General features: G+C 41.5%; 1 protein-coding gene across 6 annotated transcripts in view; it reads left to right on the plus strand.

Moving 5' to 3' along the window:
- Positions 1-20,146, plus strand: part of ralgapa1 (Ral GTPase activating protein catalytic subunit alpha 1) — a 76,503-nt gene that overhangs the window by 14,923 nt on the left and 41,434 nt on the right. For 4 of the 6 annotated variants that reach the window (XM_080870682.1, XM_080870683.1, XM_080870684.1 and 1 more), the window contains 15 exons: positions 3,275-5,107; positions 8,652-8,776; positions 8,856-9,093; positions 9,456-9,650; positions 11,274-11,444; positions 11,578-11,771; positions 11,853-11,951; positions 12,033-12,188; positions 12,454-12,582; positions 12,676-12,801; positions 14,348-14,406; positions 16,246-16,354; positions 19,457-19,567; positions 19,794-19,862; positions 19,948-20,085. In XM_080870682.1, coding sequence (XP_080726808.1) covers positions 3,275-5,107; positions 8,652-8,776; positions 8,856-9,093; positions 9,456-9,650; positions 11,274-11,444; positions 11,578-11,771; positions 11,853-11,951; positions 12,033-12,188; positions 12,454-12,582; positions 12,676-12,801; positions 14,348-14,406; positions 16,246-16,354; positions 19,457-19,567; positions 19,794-19,862; positions 19,948-20,085 — 3,752 coding nt within the window. The remainder of the gene's footprint in view (positions 1-3,274; positions 5,108-8,651; positions 8,777-8,855; positions 9,094-9,455; positions 9,651-11,273; positions 11,445-11,577; positions 11,772-11,852; positions 11,952-12,032; positions 12,189-12,453; positions 12,583-12,675; positions 12,802-14,347; positions 14,407-16,245; positions 16,355-19,456; positions 19,568-19,793; positions 19,863-19,947; positions 20,086-20,146) is intronic. The other 2 variants (XM_080870686.1, XM_080870687.1) reach the window with 1 other exon arrangement.

Below are 20,146 nucleotides of genomic sequence, written 5' to 3' on the forward strand. Positions count from 1 at the left end.
AACTTGGCTAATCTTAAAAGCTGTTGATCAGCAGTGCGCAAAATTTGCATGTTGCAAGTGTAGATCTCTGAATTTTTTTCATCGTTTAACAAGCAAGTTGTTTCTCAAATACGGTCTTTGTTCAGTAAAATGTCAAAAGATGGCCTAAAATGATTATTTGCAAGATGCAAAAGGGGCATATTTTTGTAAAACTGAAAGATATTCCCAAATCATATAATACAAAATATTTATATGCAAGATCTTCCACTGGAAGAACAGAGGTGCTTAAAGGTCTTTTTTTTTATTTTATTTTTTTTTATCAGACTTAATGTTTTCAAGGAGGTATGCAGAGGTTTCTTTACATCTTTAAAGGAAGAATCACATTGTTAAGTTAAATTAAGAACTTTCTTTTTCTGTAAACAGTAAAAAAAAAAAAAAAAGGAGCCGATTGGGTCTTTCAGCTAATCAGCTGACAGATTATAGGTGGCGTAACATGAGCTACCTCTCTAGTGACTCTCCTTTTCTGATGTCTTGGGCTGCACTTGGCAGTGGTAGTGCTAGTTCTGGTTCTGCTCTGCAGATGGTGAGAATCCTTCGTCCACCTGCTGAAGTTTGTGGTTACAGAGGTTAGTGACAGCTCACAAAGCAGACAGCACAAGGACAGCCAGTGCAGCTGATTGATATTGAGGAGTACCACAGCAGTAACCTATCCAGGGAGCCAACTGAGAGAAGACTTGAGGGGAGTAGGGCAGAAACTGAACATTAAAGTAAGAGCAACCAATACATAGCCTTGTTTCTCAGATAGAAAAAAACTCAAAAACAAAACACTGAAGTGCTGATATGCTTTGGCAGGTGTTAGTACATCTGGCAGTCACCCAGATGATCAAGTATGTTTGTTGGAATCACTCAACTGTGATTGTATTTGTAGGATGTGTTAAATAATCACCTCAATATATACAGATCAGGCGTAACATTGATTGCCTGCCTAATATTGTGTTGGTTCACCTTTTGCTGTCAACTCTTACCTGCAGGGGCACGCACTCTGTATTGTTGTGCTCCTCAAACCATTCCTGAACTATTTTTGCTTTGTGAAAGAGACCACAGCCATCAGGGAGTACTGTTTCCACAAAAGAGTGCATGGTCTGCAACAGTGCTTAGGTAGATGGTATGTATCCAAGTAAAATCCACATGGATGGCAGGCCCCAGAGTTTCCCAGCAGAAAATCGCCCAAAACATTACACTGCCACTGCTGGCTTGCTGTCTTCCCATAGTGCATCCTGGCGGTAGGTGTTCCCCAGGTAAACAACAGACAGGCGCACCCATCTATGCGATATAAAAGAAACCGGAGTAATCAGGGCAGGTCACCTTTCAGTGGTGGGCAGGGGTCAGCTTGGCCACCCTGACTGGTCTGCAGTTCTGTAGCCACACATAGAAGAAACTGTGATGCACTGTGTATTCTGTATTTAATGTATTCAGCATTAAATTTTTCATTGCTTTGAGCTACAGCGGTTCATCCATTGGATCAGTCAGTGTTATAATGTTATGCCTGATCAATGAATGTCTTCAGCAGCTTGCTAAAATGCTATTTTAAACACGCCTGCATATGTAAACTAGAACTAGTTTATATATGCATATTTATTATATAAATCGAATTCATTCTGGGCCAGCCAGTAGTGAACAAACATGTATGTCATTTTCAGTCTGTGTTCCAAACATTTCACTTAGACTTTAGATGTAAGTGGGATTTGCTTTTCTTGTTGTACACCTGTTTGCATGAAACTCGACATACCTGTTTTCTTTGTTATTTGCTTATCATCTTGCTTGCCTGCCTGCCTGCCCGCCCGCCTATTAGCCTGCACCTTACTCTTATCTGCCTGCACACACATTTGTCTTCGAGGTCTTGCCATTAACTCTACATATTTGCATTTTTTTCTGCGTGTTATAAGTCACTTTATTTCTCTACCTTTCTTCTTGATCTTCCTTTCACCAATTTTTTTGGTGTAAAATTTCATATGATTTGCTTTATTCTTGCAGTGGCTTTTGCTCGGACAGCTCTCCTTTCTCTTTAGTATGTGAGGATGATGACTCGCATATCATTTTTGTTGTTTTTAGTGTGTCTGTGTGTGGTGGTCACTAATGGATGGTTATTGTGCAAGAGAGAAAACCCACTGAAATAATTGTAAATGAAACTTAAGGGGAATTTCTGTGACATTAAACATGATGGTTGTACAACATAGCTTGCTCTTGCAAGTGCACAACAGCCAAACTGGGAAGCAGTCAGCTGTGTTGCTGCATTGTTGCAAGCGAAATGGTGTATAGTATAACACACAGGTGTTGAACTCCAGGCCTCAAGGGCCGGTGTCCTGCAGGTTTTAGATGTGTCCTTGATCCAACACAGCTGATTTAAATAGCTAAATTACCTCCTCAACATTTCTCAGTGTTCTCCAGAAGCCTGGTAATGAACTAATCATTGGATTCAGGTGTGTTGACCCAGGCTGATATCTAAAACCTGCAGGACACTGGCCCTCGAGGCCTGGAGTTCGACACCCCTGGTATAACATATGAGGGGAAAGAGATTTTTACATAAATGATTTTGATCTTGTTCATCTTCTTTATCTTCTTAAAATCAAATTCCAGCTTCATATTCATGCCATCAAACTATGCTAGTTCAGAATTATCCTTATTTATCTTATTCTGGACCTTATTGCAATTCTAAGTTTGTCCTCTGTCTGAAGCAATATCTCTTAGCACGTAGGTTGGGCTTCTGTGTTCACAGGCAGAGCTATGTGCCTGAGATAGTCATATTAGGGAATTATCTACTCTCTTTAAAATCATCTTGAGCCAAACATAGAAAAAAACTGTTCTGAAGCCAGACCTTTTGACTCGGGGAGTCTATTTGTTGATAGTTCGCAGTTTAAAACTTAATTAATAATAATATTTATGAAGATGTAACTACCAAACAGTCAGCATTCAGGCATTTATCCAATGTTTTTTTTTCTTTTTCTACTAAAACAAGGTAAAAAAGGTCATGGTTAGCACCAGTAGTAGCTTGATAAATAGCCATAGGATGTTTGCTATGAATACATTTTGTTTTTGTAAGCAACATCAGTGAGTACAATCTGATAAAGAACCAGACTTTAGATAACTTCTGCCTAATGCATTCTTTCAGGTGTGTGTGTGTGTGTGTGTGTGTGTGTGTGTGTGCGTGCGTGCGTGCGCACATGCCTGCATGCACAGTTTTTAATGTGTCTCCTCCCCTTTCTGCTCCAGCTAATGCCACTCCTTTTCCTTCCAGACCTCGAGGATCCACCAATCACACTGACATCCCGCACGTCTCGGATGCGCCACTCATCCCAGAGCGACGAGACTCCTCCCATCTCCTGTTCTGAGGTCTTCCAGGGTGGGGCTTGTGATCTGGATACCCCAGCCCCATCCTCCCTTGCAAGGAGCAGCAGTGCCTCTGACATCATGGAGCCTTTCATCACAGAGCGGGTCAAAGGTGAAGATCCCCAGAGGGATCCAAATTTGATCCCAAATCCTTCTCCCCATCACCACCACTCCACAACTTCTTCCTTACTCGTAACCAACAGCCACGCAGCTCAACCACCCTCACAGTCCCTCACCTTCTCTTCTCCCACCCCTTTTGCCTTCTCCAATGGTGCTGTTTCCTCGTCCTCAGAGGTAAAAGATGATGGTAGTGTGTGCGATCAATTCTGGCACCAAAGTGTCTCTCGAAGCCGAGGTTCTAGTTCCGATTGGGTGAGTGACTGGGACTCAGCCTTCGCCTTTCAACCTGAAAAGGAAGCTGATGCAGATGAGGGTGAAACTGGGGAAGATGATTTATTCTCTTCTATTAGGGACTACCTCATTAACAAAGAAGCTGAGAGGAAGGGCGAGACAGGCGAGAAAGATAGTCCCGGTCGAGCAGTAGAAAACAGCGTTGCTTTACCCGCACTCGTGCAAACAGGATTGGCAAGAACACAGTTAGAAAACAGAGGGCAGCTCGGAGAAGCAAAGCAGGTGGTAAGGGAGGACAGACAGGTAAGTAAATCAGTGAGACATAGCAGTGTGGATTCTATTGAGGAGAATGAGGCAGAGCAGCCGAGTATCTATGAGTGCTTGGAGCTGCAGTGTCAGTGGCCATCACCCAGTGCTAAGGTGGGCTCTAGTTTAGAAAGAACTACTGCTGAAAAGAAGGTTGTGGGAGGAAATAGTGGAAAGGCAACAGTATTGGAAGGGAAATATGACTTATGGGGTGATACAGAAGAGAAACAAGATGATAAAGAAATGGCAGCAAATGACAAGTCCAGTTTAATTAGGCAAGATACTACTGTGGGTGAAGGAAGCAGTGAATCAGTTCCCCAAACTTCAGAACCCACTAAGACCAAGATGTCCCGTAGTAGCACTAAGAGGCATCATTCTGGGGGTGTCCATGTCAGTTTCCGGCCCTCAACTGAATCTGTCCAGTTCCATAACCCTCTTGAAAATAAGGAGGCCCACTGGAAAGCCCGGCTACGCCGGCTCAGTCACTTCCACACACACAGCCACTCGGCTGGAGAGAAACCTGGGGTTGGAGCTGGGGCAGGGTCAGGGGGGAAGCTGGGAACAGGGGGTTCAGGTAAGTTTGGCTCTGTGGCTGTTATCAGCCATAGAACAGGCGTACACGAGAAATTAGCATCTGGGACTCTAACAGATAGCAGTGGGACAGGGGGCACAGCAGGCCTGGAAACCCGGTCTGGGACTGGTGGGGACAAAGACAAGCAGCATGCTGGATCCTGTGTGGGATCCAGTCATGGCCCAGAGGTTCACTCTGAGGTGTTGTCAAGCAGTTCAGGTTCCTCAGGAGTGCGCGGACGTTTAGGACGTTCCGCCTTGCGATCTAGAGCCTCCCGCTCACGCTCCCAAGAGCCAGGGAGCACTGCCTCACGGCACCACCAGGGGGCTCTTCTTGGTGGTGTTTATAAGACTGTGGTTCACGCTCTGTCGTCCAAGCCTCGGCCCCAAGGTCAGGGGTCATCCCAAGGCTCGTCGCCGCAGCGGCAGGCCCGGGCCACCATGGGTGATGCATCACTCAGGGATCTCTACTCCCATGTCCTGGGCTACTTTGGACGAAAGACGACTACGCCAGGTGAGGATCGCAACGAACGAAGTTCTCACAAAGGAAACAGCTGTGGAAAGACAAATACTCACCACCACACAAACACCAGCAACTTTCTTTTCCTTTTTGGCTGTTTTTTTTTTTTTTTTCTTTTTTTAACTGGTTTGTTATGATGGAATGACATTTTTGGCTGAAACTCATCATCTTGCTGCTGGACTGAAATTCAAACTCCCTGTTGATGTGTTTCCTCTTGAACGTAGCCCCTCCTCCAGCCTGCCTCTTATCAAGGACCCTCACCCTCTTACTTCCCATGCCTTTCCACTTCTCTAGCTCAGAAGCTCCCTCCCTCCTCCTTTCTGCTTCCTCTAAGGGTTTCGGGATTTTTAACCTTCTCACCTCCTTACCCTGTTCTCCACCTCCATCCTCACCTTGATGTTGCATGCAGCCTCCTCGTGCCTCCTTCGTCTCCTCCCCCGGACTCCGGCCCTTCTTCAGCTCTACAGAAGGAAATTGATCTACAGACAAGCACAAATGTCTGTAGAAAAAGAAAACAGCTGACATACACTATACTATTGAGAAAGATCCCAGATATTTTGTAGCACTTTCAGGCTTTGATTCATTGTTGTCAATCAAGGAATATCAGTGATTTTACAAATTGAGTGTAAGCATTTAGCTGTAGTTCATTCTCACACCACTAGAGTGCAGCATAAGACCCTTTGATAAATTGATTGTAGTAATCTAGACAGAATTTGAATGAATATAAAAAGGTATGCACTTTCAAATTGGTAATGGTTATTTGCCTTGGACACTGCTACAGCCTTTATCAGCTATGCTGAATGGTTAAGTGCACATTTGAATCAGCAGCACAAATGCCACCTTTTTCTGTTCATTCTAATCCTTGGTGCAGAAGTGAGGCTATTTTACCTTCGGGTTTGGATTTTTGATAAGAGCACAATGATTCATCACCTGAATCTGTCTTGATGTGGAGTTACTGTTGCAAAACCACTTTTTAAAATCATGTTCTTACATTATTCAGGAGTATTGCATGGCAGCTTGTGTCAAATAATATACTTGTTTGGTTTGTCTACTAATGTTCCAGATGTTTGAGGCCTGCATTATTTATTTGTTTATTTTTTTTATTTAATTTTTTTATTACAGTAAGGAAGAAATTGCATTTTAGTGTAAATAAGCAATTTTGGGCATTCACGGTTTCACCTGGTACTTTTTTATACCAGATATTATATGCTGTGGCTGGTTAAACTCAGATTGATGGTGCTTTTGCATAATCCATGAGCACAAGTGGCGCCACTTGACCACACTCTTTTATGGTTCGGTTGTGCAGAATTTTCATGACTGAACTGAGTCCATTAGAATGAGCTTGTGCAGTTATTGTAAACTCTCCACACTGAAGTCCTTAAAAAAGGGCTTTATTAGGTCTAGTGTGTTGCATCATTGTTACTGTATTTGTCCATTCACAGCAGCTGGTACTTTACTGAACTGCAGCATGAGTGAGAGAAAGCTTGGAGTGCAGTGAGTCATTGGTAACTCTCCATGTAGAGTAATATATCCAGAATTGTTTTTATTTTTGGATCTCTTCGCTAAGAGTGTTGATCCAGTGGAGACAAGGTCATCCGTAGCTCTTATCTTATTGAGGTGATTTTGGTATCAGGTGCCAGACGACACACACTGCAATTGTTGAAATGACTCAACCGAATGGGCTGAACATGTGAAAAAAATCCACTAGAGATGAGTTGTCAAGTCTGTCAGATGGCATAGTCTGTGTAAGGTCAGCTCACAGCTTGTTTATGGTACTAATAGGGAATGCATTGTATATGTTAGCTTTAATGGTGCATTAATGAGACTAAAAACACTTTTCTTTTTCCTTCCATTTTGTGTTGCTATTGGTGATGTCATGGCAAATAACCATTACAGTAAAATATTATTTAACATCTGGGCAAGGGCACATGTCTGAATAACACACTAATTTTGCTTTTGAGTATTCAGGAATGATATCTGTAAGGCTTCAATAGAAGCAACATTAAGTTTACTTAAGTTCTCTCTGTACTATCACGGCCACAGTATTCTGATCCTGCTTAAATTTTTATGGTTGCGCTTACGTTACCTACTGCAGAGGTGGAGCAGATGATGTCTTTGGGTGATGTACAAGTGTACCTGCAGGGTATTCCCTTTTGAATTTTTCTTGTTCGGTGGTAAATTCTGTGTTAAATGTGGCAGTAAATAATTTGGTTGCTATTTTTGTATCCAAGCTAACAGCAGTATAACTCATAGTAACATAACTGCACTAATGTGGGCCTGTGGTATGCTGCTTGTTTGGAGCTAACAGTGTGATACTCTCTCTTGCTCTGTCTGCATGGTGTGTATTAACTCCTGCATTGCTTTCCTGGTGGTTATTGATGCGCCTGCTATTGTGGCTTTTCTTTATTTAAAAAATACAGTTTTAAATAACATTCAGGCCTACAGTATACACACACATCAGGACTGCTCTTAAATCATCAATTTTACCAGTTACTAGTTTGTTTTAGTGATATTGTGACATTTCAGTGTAACATCTGATCACTGTGCTTTAAATGGTGCTTTTAATGCTCTGTGGGCAATGTTGGGATTACTGTTTCCTGATCAAAAACAAAATGTCACCATATCTTTGATTTTTAGATGTTTACAAAGATTATCAACAAGTCAGACCTGATGATAGTCATGTTACACAATTCCTTATTTCTTGGTATGTCTAAGTTTTCTATCATTGAAACTGTTTGCGTGGGTAAGCATCAGTCAAGCCCCTCTCAGGCATCTGCTCCTTTCTGTAAATGTGACAGCATCTGAGCAAGTCCTGTCTGAATGCACATCCTGGTCACTTTTTCATTAGAAAACTCAAGAAAAGACTTGAACTGTTAACTACCTAAAAACTGGATATTTATTCACCTTAAACATCATGGACAGCACAACAAATAAAACTTTGAGACGTCTTAATAACTTTAAAGGTGTGCATTGAAGTATTTTATTTTGAAAGTCCAGTTGCCGCTAACCAGCCAGGCTCGGCTCTGGTATGTAAATTTACTACCTGCTGGCTGGCCTGGGAATGATGTCATTCAGCTTCCTCTCCAGTGAGTCTCTTCCTGGATTTCCTTAAGAGCGGTTGTCAGCTGGACTTCAGGGTTGTGGAGTTGGAAGAGAGACTTGCCGGTGAAGCAGCTGCATGATGTTGAGGATCAGAATAGTGAGCTGGCCTGTTTGAAGATGGGGACAATGTCTGAATGGGTGTATGCTGTCACTTTAACAGGTTAATAGTTTTGTATACAATGTCTGACAGGGGCTTCACAGTCTGTCTTTGTGTGTTTGCTTACTTATATGGCTCCCTATGCTTGTGAATGCTCATTGGTTTTTATCATTCCTGTGTGTGTGTGTGTGTGTGTGTGTGTGTGTGTGTGTGTGTGTGTGTGTGTGTGTGTGTGTGTGTGTGTGTGTGTGTGTGTGTGTGTGTGTGTGTGTGTGTGTGTGTGTGTGTTTATTATAACCTTGTCTACCTCTGTGCCTCATTATGCATTTGTGTTTGTAGCCAATAAAGAGGAGGTGGTCCAGAAGGCCCGTCCAGTCTCCACTGATGTTGGAAGCAGCAACCCAAACTTCTCTGACCTCATGGATGAGTTTATCCAGGAGAGACTGAGGGCCAAAGGAACTTCAGTTAGTACAACACGCACGCTAATTTCAGATTGTGTCATAAGATGGAAGATACGAGCGTCACTTTCTCCTCTGTACACAGGGTCGCCGTGGCAGCAGCCCGGGAAGCCTGGAAGTTCCCAGGGATCTGCCAGAGCTCCTGGAGGCCAGTCATAGTCGTGATGGATCGCGACCCTTAGATGATCTTCGGCCTGTCGATGATCCGGGGGTTCCCTCTGAGTGGACGTCACCCGCTAGTGCCAGCGGTTCTGATGTCATCAGCTCCGACAGCCAGTCAGACTCCTTTAATGCCTTTCAGTACTCCACCTGCAAATTTGATAGTAAGGAACAAGATATGAGCAGTTTATTTATGCTGCACGGCACACATTTATCCTCTTTTTAAAACAATATTAAAGTATAAAACTGTTATCTTGAGCAAAACTTTTTATTAGTTCGTGTAAAATAGTTTTATGTTATTAAATAATCATTTTTTCTGCCAAGAGAAGCAGAAAAACACAAAATTGAGTTTCTTTTTTTTAAGGTAAATTAATCTGTAGGAGTAAGCCATCTCATCTTCTGTTTAACTTTGAAGAAGTTTTTGTGAAGTGTTTAAAAATAATGCATCACAGTTTGTCAGGCTGCTGAAATTAAAAGAGGAAAATCAACAACTGTACAGCAATGATGACTTTTCTTTCTTTTGTAGATTTTACTTTTAGCTCCGAGGCGTCTGCAGGGGGAGCTGGATCTGCAGCAGGAGGGGGAGGAGGTCGAGGCAGCTCGCTGGATCAGGACAGTCTTGGTGGGGGCGTGGCCTGTGAAGAGCAGGAGGTGGCCAGTTTGACGACACTTCACATCGACTCAGAGACGAGCAGCCTGAGCCACACTGTCACGGTTACAGGTAGGGACATAACAGACTTCAGCTCAATGCCTGCTCACCAGAACCCTTAAATACTGTGTTTTTATGCCATCTAAGGGGTTTTCCCAGTGCGTAATCTCCCAGTAGATTAAATGGGGGGGGGAAATATAACAAATATTCAGAAAACATCCCAAAAACTGTGAGAATTTACTCTAATAAAGATAAAAGAAGTTGAAATAAATAACGCTTATGTAACACTGATTTAACGCTTAAATAACGTTTGTTTATTTAGGAGCCATTTGATACAGTTTATCAAATTTTTTGGTAAACGCGTTGTAAATTAAGTCTATCTGAAATGTAGGTTCTTTGCGTCGATCATGCAAGCACACACACACACACAAACTAACAATGGTTATCAAGTGTTTCTATGCAAGGTTACTTTAATCTAGTAAACAAATGGTTGTGTGTAGGCTGTGTAGCCTCTTAGATTTATCAGTTCGTGTTGGTGTTTGCGATAAGCACCTATTTTGTAAACAGATCCTCGTAACACTAATGAAGGATAAAGTAGGACTGGGCATCTAATAGAAATGTAAATTCAATTTCGGCTTCCAGTGGTTATTATAATAGAATAAGATGGAATAAAATTAATGCTTTTATCCATTATTTTTGCTGCAAAAAATTGATACAAGCATTAATAATACTGCAAAGTGTTGTTTTTTTCTTCCGTTATGAATCGAGGGCGTTCTTTTCCTTTGTAAGAGTCTAGTTTCGAAGGCTCGGCTGTCCCATTCAGGTCTCTGTCGTTTATCTTGTGGCCGCCGTGAAGTTTGCTGTTCACCAGCTCATCTCCCCGCACCTGCAGACATCCAGTGGTTGAATCTTCAGAACAGCAGTTGCCCTAACTCCCTACTGGATTTATGAATCCCTGTTAGATATTAACTAATCAAGATTACAACTTTAAATAACTAAGTGATCATGCCTTTTGTTGTAATCAAGCAGCCCTACTCTGAATAGAATATCACCTTTTTTTTTTAAATTTAAGCCCGTTTTTTACTTTACCACCTCTCTACAGCGATGTGCATCCCTAAGAACATTTTATATGAAATTTGAGTGCAGGCTCTCATTGACCACAATGTTGAGTATCCATTTAAAATGATGTAAAAGGACCCAAACAATGATAGGCACTCTGCAAAAGAAACCCAGTCGAGTAAACCTTTTTAGAAATACTCTTGAAGGTACAAGATCAACAGATACTTTGAATGCAGTCTTTTGTTATTGATTAACAAGAACATCTATCATGTTTTCAGGATTTCTTTTTAAAAATATCACAGTGATGAGTGTCAATAAAAAGCATGAGAGTAGTATAATAAAATACATAATAGCTGAAGCAAATAACATGCTTATAAATCACATTAGTGTGATCCAGAACAAAGAGAAAAATGGACTAAACTATCATAAGAAAGTATTTTTCTGATTGTCTTGGTTTTCTATGTGATCTTTAAAGTGACGTTTTTTACTATCCACTTAGCACTTAGGTTTTAAGTGTCCTTCTTTGATATAAGTCAGAATAAAAACAACCTCTCAGCCTCACATTCCACCATAAAGCATGAATCTCATCCTCCTGTTGCCTTATCAGGAGTTGATGTTTTCTGTATTCTTTCCCAGGTTCGGAGAGTGCATCACCCATGCATTCACTCGGGGGCTCTCGTTCCCAGACTCCTTCTCCTGCCACTTTGACAGCAGAGCACACTGAGCACACGCATTCCCACTCCCACACCCATTTACAGCTGGACCAGAAACTCCACAACTCTGTCTTACAGACCCCCGATGACCTGGGTAATACTCAGAGGCATTCACTTTGAGATGCTTTTTCCTGTTCATACAAAGTGTAGTACTTTAATCATGTTTGTGAATATGAAATACTTTGTAGGATGACTCAGTCATGTTCTCATTGACTCATTAATTCCAGAAACGAGTGAGTTCCCCAGTGAGGACTGTAGCGTGATGGCGGGCGGCTCTCTGACCGGATGGCACGCAGATGTTGCCACGGTAATGTGGCGAAGGATGCTGGGTATCCTGGGAGATGTGAACAGCATCAAGGACCCAGAAATCCACGCTCAGGTCTTTGACTACCTGTGTGAACTTTGGCAAAACCTGGCCAAGGTGAGAATTGAGACATACAGTGAACCCGCAACTCCTGTGTCAGTGAACATGTTCTCCAATGACGAGCTTTTCTGTTTGCAGATCAGGGATAATTTGGGCATTTCTCTGGATAACCAGTCGTCTCCTCCACCCCCTGTTCTGATCCCACCCCTGAGAATCCTCACCCCTTGGCTCTTTAAGGTATGTGTGATAGAGAGGTAACAATAAGGGTTATAACATAACATGTGTTTCAGTGTTAGTTAAGCAATCTTTTCTCTTTAGGCCACCATGCTGACAGAGCGTTACAAGCAGGGGAAACTTCACGCCTACAAGCTGATTTGTAGGATCATGAAGAGACGGCAAGACGTTTCACCAAACACAGACTATCTGACACACTTCTATAACATCATGCATCAAGGACTTCTCCACCAAGACCAGGTAGAGTGGTCTCAAATTTATACTTGAACATAATATATGAACAAACAGCATATTTTATATTTTACAGATTTCTTTAATCTTGCAGCTGTTAATAAAACATTTTTTAATGTTAAATACTCAAATCCAGCTCTTTAAGCACAGAGTAAGTGCAGGAAAGCAGGGAAATGGGGAGAAAAGATAGTCATGCAGGCAAACATGCTGTGCTACTGTGAATGCACCTTTGAAGCTAAATGTTTAAAAAAAAAAACCTGTATTACTTTTACAGGACATTGTGAACACCATCATCAAACACTGTAGTCCCAGGTTCTTTAGTATCGGTCTACCTGGAGCCACCATGCTGATCCTGGATTTCATCATCGCAGCTTCTAGAGTCACTGCCTGCTCATCACTCAATGTAAGAAATCCTCCCATTTGCAATGTTGGTTTCCAGCTTTACAGGAGCTGATTCTTTCATTCCTGTCCTCCTAACAAGTTTTATTTTCCAAAGGCTCCAAGAGTTGAAGCACAGATTCTTCTCGGATCTCTGGTGTGCTTTCCCAACTTTTACGGGGAGCTTCCTGCTCTCCACCCCACCACAGCTGACGTGGTACTTACCAAGTTCCCTGATGTCAAGGTACGCGAATGCCGATCATCATCTTCCACCTTACCTTATCCCTAGTATCCTCCCCTATCACAACAACTCTCTGCATGTCCTCCTTCACTACATCCATGAATCTTCTCTTAAGTCTTTTTCTTTTCCTCCTGCCTGGGAGCTCCATATTCAACTTCCTTTGTTCAGTAAATCCACTATCCCTCCTGTGCACATGTCCAAACTATCTCAACCTTAACCTTATCTCCAGCCTGAGCTGTCCTTCTAATGTATGTAAATGTAGTTTATGGAATATTTTCAGTAGCAGTGTATTTAGGTGGCTGAAATTATTCTTCACCAGAGGCTCCCCTTGTTTGGATAATAGGGAATTATAGCCATCCTAGCAGTTACAAATGCACAGAAAATTCTTCTTTTTTAATCTTGCAGCATCCTTTCTGCAAATGATATGCAGCGCAGCCTGGTTCAGTGTATTCACAGTGGATAAACTGTTCATCATACCTCATATGCACTTCTCTGGGAGAGTATTACAATACACCGCAATAAAATATTGAGAAAATAATTATTTTTTTTTAAAGAAATTACTTTAATCTTCCTGTAAGTTCGGGGAAAAGCAGGACAATACAGTTAAACTGACAGGTCTGAAAATGTGTTAGTTTTTTTTTTTTTTCCAACTCACACATCAAAAGCTCAAAAAGTTTATCTACATTGTTTGTAATCCAGGTCAGTTCAAACATCGACTGTCCATAGGGGATCTCGAAAGCAAACTAATAGGCTAATGTCTCATCAACCATTCTTGTTTGAGCTAAGGGCGATGGGAGTGATGTTGTTATTGTTGTTGGTGCCATGTAAACTGCTAATGCCATGCGTGGCAGCGCCTCAGGCTCACTCACTGCTTTCTTATGTGGCAGAAGCTTGTTTTGAATCACTAAGCGGTCATTAACACTGACCAGAGGGACAAGACCAGGGAGTGTGTGAACGTGTCTGGGGTGTGTGTTGACCTGTTTAAACTGTGACTATGTGTCCATATTTAGTCCAGCATATCTGTCTACGATATGCATTAACACCACACAGTGTAGTTCCTTGAATCTGTTTCCTGTTTGTCTGACTGGGAACTATTAAGCTTGTCCTCATTTTCTGACATATAAATAGTGTTGAAATGATGGATGCTCATATCAAACATTGCCAAATAATGAGGTTAGCTTAAAGGGAGGGGGGAAATTAACTAAAATGGCTTGTTTCAGATACTGGACAAACTCAAGGACTACATCGAGGCCTTGTGTAAGACGGAGAAGGATTATTTTGAACAGTGAATCATGCAAAGCTACTCTAATAGGTCCATTTTAAGGATGCAGTCTGTTTATTATTTATTATACACACCTTTAAGGGCTACTCAATTATGGCAAAAATCATAATCCCAATTATTATCATCATCAGTATTTTGATCTGAGTTCTGTAACAAGACTTTTTATATTAATGCCTATAATAACAATACTAGTGGTCAGCTGATATATTGCTATTGAAAACTCATGTGCTGTATGTTTTTGTTTTTTTGTTGTTTTCTTTTTTTAAGGAGCATATCGTCAAAACCATCCTGACCTCTGCCAGGGATGAACCCTCTGCTCCTGCTAGGTAAAGGGTTTATAAAGTTTATTTATTTATTTTATTTATTTATTTATTTTTTACAGTGTTGCGCAGGTGCCCCAGGTTACCTAAAGTTATCATTTGTTAATAAATTCCTTAAGTATGTAACCACATCTGTTTGTGCTCACCGTTGGCGAGTATTTCTTTATTTTATGCTGGTTCCTGTGTGTAAAATTAATATATGCAGTGATTCCGATAAACTGCATTTATACAGGGAGTGCAGAATTATTAGGCAAATGAGTATTTTGTCCACATCATCCTCTTCATGCATGTTGTCTTACTCCAAGCTGTATAGGCTCGAAAGCCTACTACCAATTAAGCATATTAGGTGATGTGCATCTCTGTAATGAGAAGGGGTGTGGTCTAATGACATCAACACCCTATATCAGGTGTGCATAATTATTAGGCAACGTCCTTTCCTTTGGCAAAATGGGTCAAAAGAAGGACTTGACAGGCTCAGAAAAGTCAAAAATAGTGAGATATCTTGCAGAGGGATGCAGCAGTCTCAAAATTGCAAAGCTTTTGAAGCGTGATCATCGAACAATCAAGCGTTTCATCCAAAATAGTCAACAGGGTCGCAAGAAGCGTGTGGAAAAACCAAGGCGCAAAATAACTGCCCATGAACTGAGAAAAGTCAAGCGTGCAGCTGCCAAGATGCCACTTGCCACCAGTTTGGCCATATTTCAGAGCTGCAACATCACTGGAGTGCCCAAAAGCACAAGGTGTGCAATACTCAGAGACATGGCCAAGGTAAGAAAGGCTGAAAGACGACCACCACTGAACAAGACACACAAGCTGAAACGTCAAGACTGGGCCAAGAAATATCTCAAGACTGGTTTTTCTAAGGTTTTATGGACTGATGAAATGAGAGTGAGTCTTGATGGGCCAGATGGATGGGCCCGTGGCTGGATTGGTAAAGGGCAGAGAGCTCCAGTCTGACTCAGACGCCAGCAAGGTGGAGGTGGAATACTGGTTTGGGCTGGTATCATCAAAGATGAGCTTGTGGGGCCTTTTCGGGTCGAGGATGGAGTCAAGCTCAACTCCCAGTCCTACTGCCAGTTTCTGGAAGACACCTTCTTCAAGCGGTGGTACAGGAAGAAGTCTGCATCCTTCAAGAAAAACATGATTTTCATGCAGGACAATGCTCCATCACACGCGTCCAAGTACTCCACAGCGTGGCTGGCAAGAAAGGGTATAAAAGAAGAAAAACTAATGACATGGCCTCCTTGTTCACCTGATCTGAACCCCATTGAGAACCTGTGGTCCATCATCAAATGTGAGATTTACAAGGAGGGAAAACAGTACACCTTTCTGAACAGTGTCTGGGAGGCTGTGGTTGCTGCTGCACGCAATGTTGATGGTGAACAGATCAAAACACTGACAGAATCCATGGATGGCAGGCTTTTGAGTGTCCTTGCAAAGAAAGGTGGCTATATTGGTCGCTGATTTGGTTTTGTTTTGTTTTTGAATGTCAGAAATGTATATTTGTGAATGTGGAGATGTTATATTGGTTTCACTGGTAAAAATAAATAATTGAAATGGATATATATTTGTTTTTTGTTAAGTTGCCTAATAATTATGCACAGTAATAGTCACCTGCACACACAGATATCCCCCTAAAATAGCTAAAACTAAAAACAAACTAAAAACTACTTCCAAAAAACATTCAGCTTTGATATTAATGAGTTTTTTGGGTTCATTGAGAACATGGTTGTTGTTCAATAATAACATTATTCCTCAAAAATACAACTTGCCTAATAATTCTGCACTCCCTGTAGAGGCCTTTATTGCAAAACTGCTTGCTCACACTGTGCTGTTTTTTGTTAGGTGTGTGGCTTTGTGCAGTCTGGGGATATGGCTGTGTGAGGAGCTGGCCCACGGGACTCAACATCCACAGATTAAAGATGCTCTCAATGTGATCTGTGTTACCTTGAAGGTCAGTTACACCTCAGTACATCTATAAATGGCAATTAAGTTCTGTTCAGCTGGACTTCCAAAAAGCAACCTAAATTTTATATTTGAACTGTGACTCATTAAGACTGAAATGTCAGACCAGTCTGATCGCATTATGAGTTGTGTTATAGTTGTCTGTTCTCACACTTTGTCCCCATTGACCATGGATCTCTCAGTTTCTGACTGTGGTCCAGTGAAATAAGACCAAAGCAGTGACTCTGATTCAAAGGCATAGCAGACTGGCCGCATGTTGCACAGATCTGCTCAACACACTAGTGCCAAAACATCTGCTCCTTTTTAGGCTGAAAGTCTATCATACTGTTTCCATGAGGCAAGCCATGGTATAGTGCAGACCACTTACATAGACAAATAAATTTAATGTAGTGTATGAGAGAACGTACGTCTGTTCTTTATCCTTTTCTTTCTTTCTTTTTAAAGACAGACACATTTTCAATGATCCCTTCTCTACATCTGAATGTGAATCCTATTTAATACTTTGTGAACCCTGAAAATGATTGGCTGCAGCCGGATTGCCAATCCAAACTATAGAACTGGTATCTTTGTTGATATATTCCTGTTGTTGTTAAGATAGCCTTTGATAGGAAACTCCTATGTAAAATCCTGTAAAATGTGTCGGTTATAAAAATTAAAGGGTCGCTGTCATCATGCCTCTCACTCCTCTCTGTTCTATACCCTTCCCACTAGACAAGTATGGATACATGAGTGTACTTCATTAAAGAGAATAAAAATTAGCAACAAAGACACATAAACATAGAGACCAGTTAGCGAGGCCCTGGTGAGAATGTGTATTCCCATGGAGGTTGTTGGCAGTCGCTGTGAGATGATTGCAAAGAGGTTGCAAACTAGTGGCTGAGTGGCAATAAAACTGCAATGGAAACTAGAAATTAAGTACCTTCGCTTTCAAAGTAAAAATGTGTCTTACCACTGCAACTGACACGTTTCAAGAGAAGCAACACTTTTTTTTTGCCAACTGTGGATGCAGGGATCTCTATTCCTGCATGACTGTTTCTTTATCAGTTGATTTTAAGGTAGCCATGTTAACCTGTGCAAGATTTTTTTTCAGTCTGATTAAAATTCACTGTAGATCTTCACTAAATAAGGTAATCGTTTTGACATTGACAGAATTATCTAACTTTTAAGAATTGGCGGAAGTTGATTTCTGATGTAAACAAACATCGCTTTCTGGGTTTTTTCTTTAGTGTCACCTTGCTGTGTGCCACAGATTTCAATTTCTCCCTTCTTACTTACTTTTGTGACTTCACGAGAAGGTTAACACATGCACCTCTAATGAGCCTTAAGACTCCTTTTACTCAACATCTAAAAATAGTTCTGGGTATTCTAATTTATTAGAATCAGGGGAATTTATTTGGGGCGATCGTGGCTCAAGAGTTGGGAGTTCGTCTTGTAATCGGAAGGTTGCCGGTTCGAGCCCCGGCTCCGACAGTCTCGGTAGTTGTGTCCTTGGGCAAGACACTTCACCCGTTGCCTACTGGTGGTGGTCAGAGGGCCCGGTGGCGCCAGTGTCTGGCAGCCTCGCCTCTGTCAGTGCGCCCCAGGGCAGCTGTGGCTACAATGTAGCTTGCCATCACCAGTGTGTGAATGGGTGGATGACTGAATATAGTGTAAAGCGTTTTGGGTTCCTTAAGGGACTAAGTAAAGCACTATACAAATAAAAGGTTATAATGCATTTTTGTCCAATGCCAGAAACATGCATACCACAGCTTTAAATTCAGAGTTATAGATAAGGTAAGCAGACCAAAGTATAGAGTTAATACTGGAGGATTAGATGGAGGGTGTGTTTAACATGTTGTCCTTTGAGCAGCCAAAGTACGATGGAAAACGCTGTTGGAGATGAGTGTTGGTGAAATTTCCGTAGTGGGCTTAGTGTGTTTCAGACTGGGAGGCCTGTGGATCACAATAATACGGCCCAACATTTACTGTCATCTAAAGCCAAACACACACACTCACACACACATACCTTTTCCACCTTGGAATCCCTTGCTCGTGTATCGGCAGCCAACGACCCATCACTCACACACACACACACACACTCACACACTCACACTCACACTCGCATTCACTCACTCCTGGGAGCAAACCCTGGACTGTCAATATGTTTGGTCCTTCTTCAGATAGGAGACTAATCCAGAGGGAATGCTGCAAGCTGTGTCTCTCGCACACACACACTATTGCATGTATACACACATCTTGTCCACTTTTGAATCTCTTGCCTTCATACCAGCAGCCAGTAGCTCCAGCCATTGGCTTTGTGACACACACACACACACACACACACACACACACACACACACACACACACACACACACAAAGCTTGAGGGATTGTCATATTTCCATGCTCTTCCTGCTGTTCTCTTTGCCTTTCATCTGTAAGCATTTTTTGCCTTGTCGTCCGTGATCCTCATTACAGCCCGACTAATCTGTAAATTCTCTTTCTTTGTACTTATTATGCTGTAAACACCTTGTTAACCTTAAAGAAGTATAGCAAATACTATCTGTGGGATTTCAGCACGGATAACTGATGTGTTAGTTGTGACAGATAAGATATGATACCTGCCAGTATTAATTTGAACAGTGCCAATATGTGAAGGAGAATGTGTGTTTTTAGACTGGCAGGCAACTCAAAGAGAAGCTTTAGAGATAATAAAAATAGATGATTTATTATATGATATTTAGACTAATAATTTACTGACTTCATATCATTTTTTTATATTTTATATTTTTGTTGACTAATTTAAGCCAAAGTTTTAATAGCTTAGAAAAAATGCGCAAGCTACTTGTTTAATCCTTCTAACGGTCCTGTGGAACCATTCATCCTCTTTCCTGGACATGTTCACTTCCTAGAGAGAAGGTTCAAAATAATTTGGCCTGAAATAGGATTTGGTATTAACAAGCAACCTCATTATGGCTTTGTGAAATACAAGACGTGCCAGTGACAGATGTTTGATAACTGATACAGATGGATTTTGCTAAAAATGAATGTGTGTATGAATTTAACCCAGACCGGTGAATTAACATCAATGTTTTTTCTCCTCTGTCCCTCAGTACCCCAATAAGAGTGTAGCGCTGGTGGCGTCAGACATCCTGCACCTTCTGATCAGTTACGTTGATCATCTGCAGAAATTCCCACCCGACACTCCAAAGAAGATCGTAGAGGTGAGACATAAAATACAGAGAACATTTGAGCAACATTAATATTTTAATATTTCTGAATATTGGTTAAGACCGCTATTGCTTTGCTATAACATCGTAATGACTGAAGTCATGCTGTGTAAAGCCAAGGCCTCACAGTGCTGGTAGACATTAACAAATTTTTTATAGAGGTTTTAAAAACTGTGGCTGAGGGATTTATGCTCATTTTAATCTTACTCTCTTCTTTCAGATTTTGATTGCCACCATCACATACTTGCTGCCTACTACTGAGTCTTCACCTCATGAACTGGATAAAAGGGTAAGCTGCTCACATTCACTTAACAACACTTTTTTAAAAACTCGCTGGATTGTTAGTTTTTAAAAATTGTACTTGTGTGTTGCAGCTGGTAGTTTCCCTCCTGTTGTGTCTGTTGGATTGGGTGATGGCACTGCCTCCAAAGACTCTTCTTCAGCCTGTGCAAACACGAAGCCCCCCAGAGAGGGACCAGCCTACCAAAACGCTCCTCAGCTGTATTTATAAGGTATATGCTTGTGTTTATATTCACTGTCATATGCAGTAGCGGTTTTAGATACGGGCGACAC

This window comes from Rhamphochromis sp. 'chilingali' (assembly GCF_963969265.1).
Source record: "Rhamphochromis sp. 'chilingali' genome assembly, chromosome: 21".
Taxonomy (NCBI): Eukaryota; Metazoa; Chordata; class Actinopteri; order Cichliformes; family Cichlidae; genus Rhamphochromis; species Rhamphochromis sp. 'chilingali'.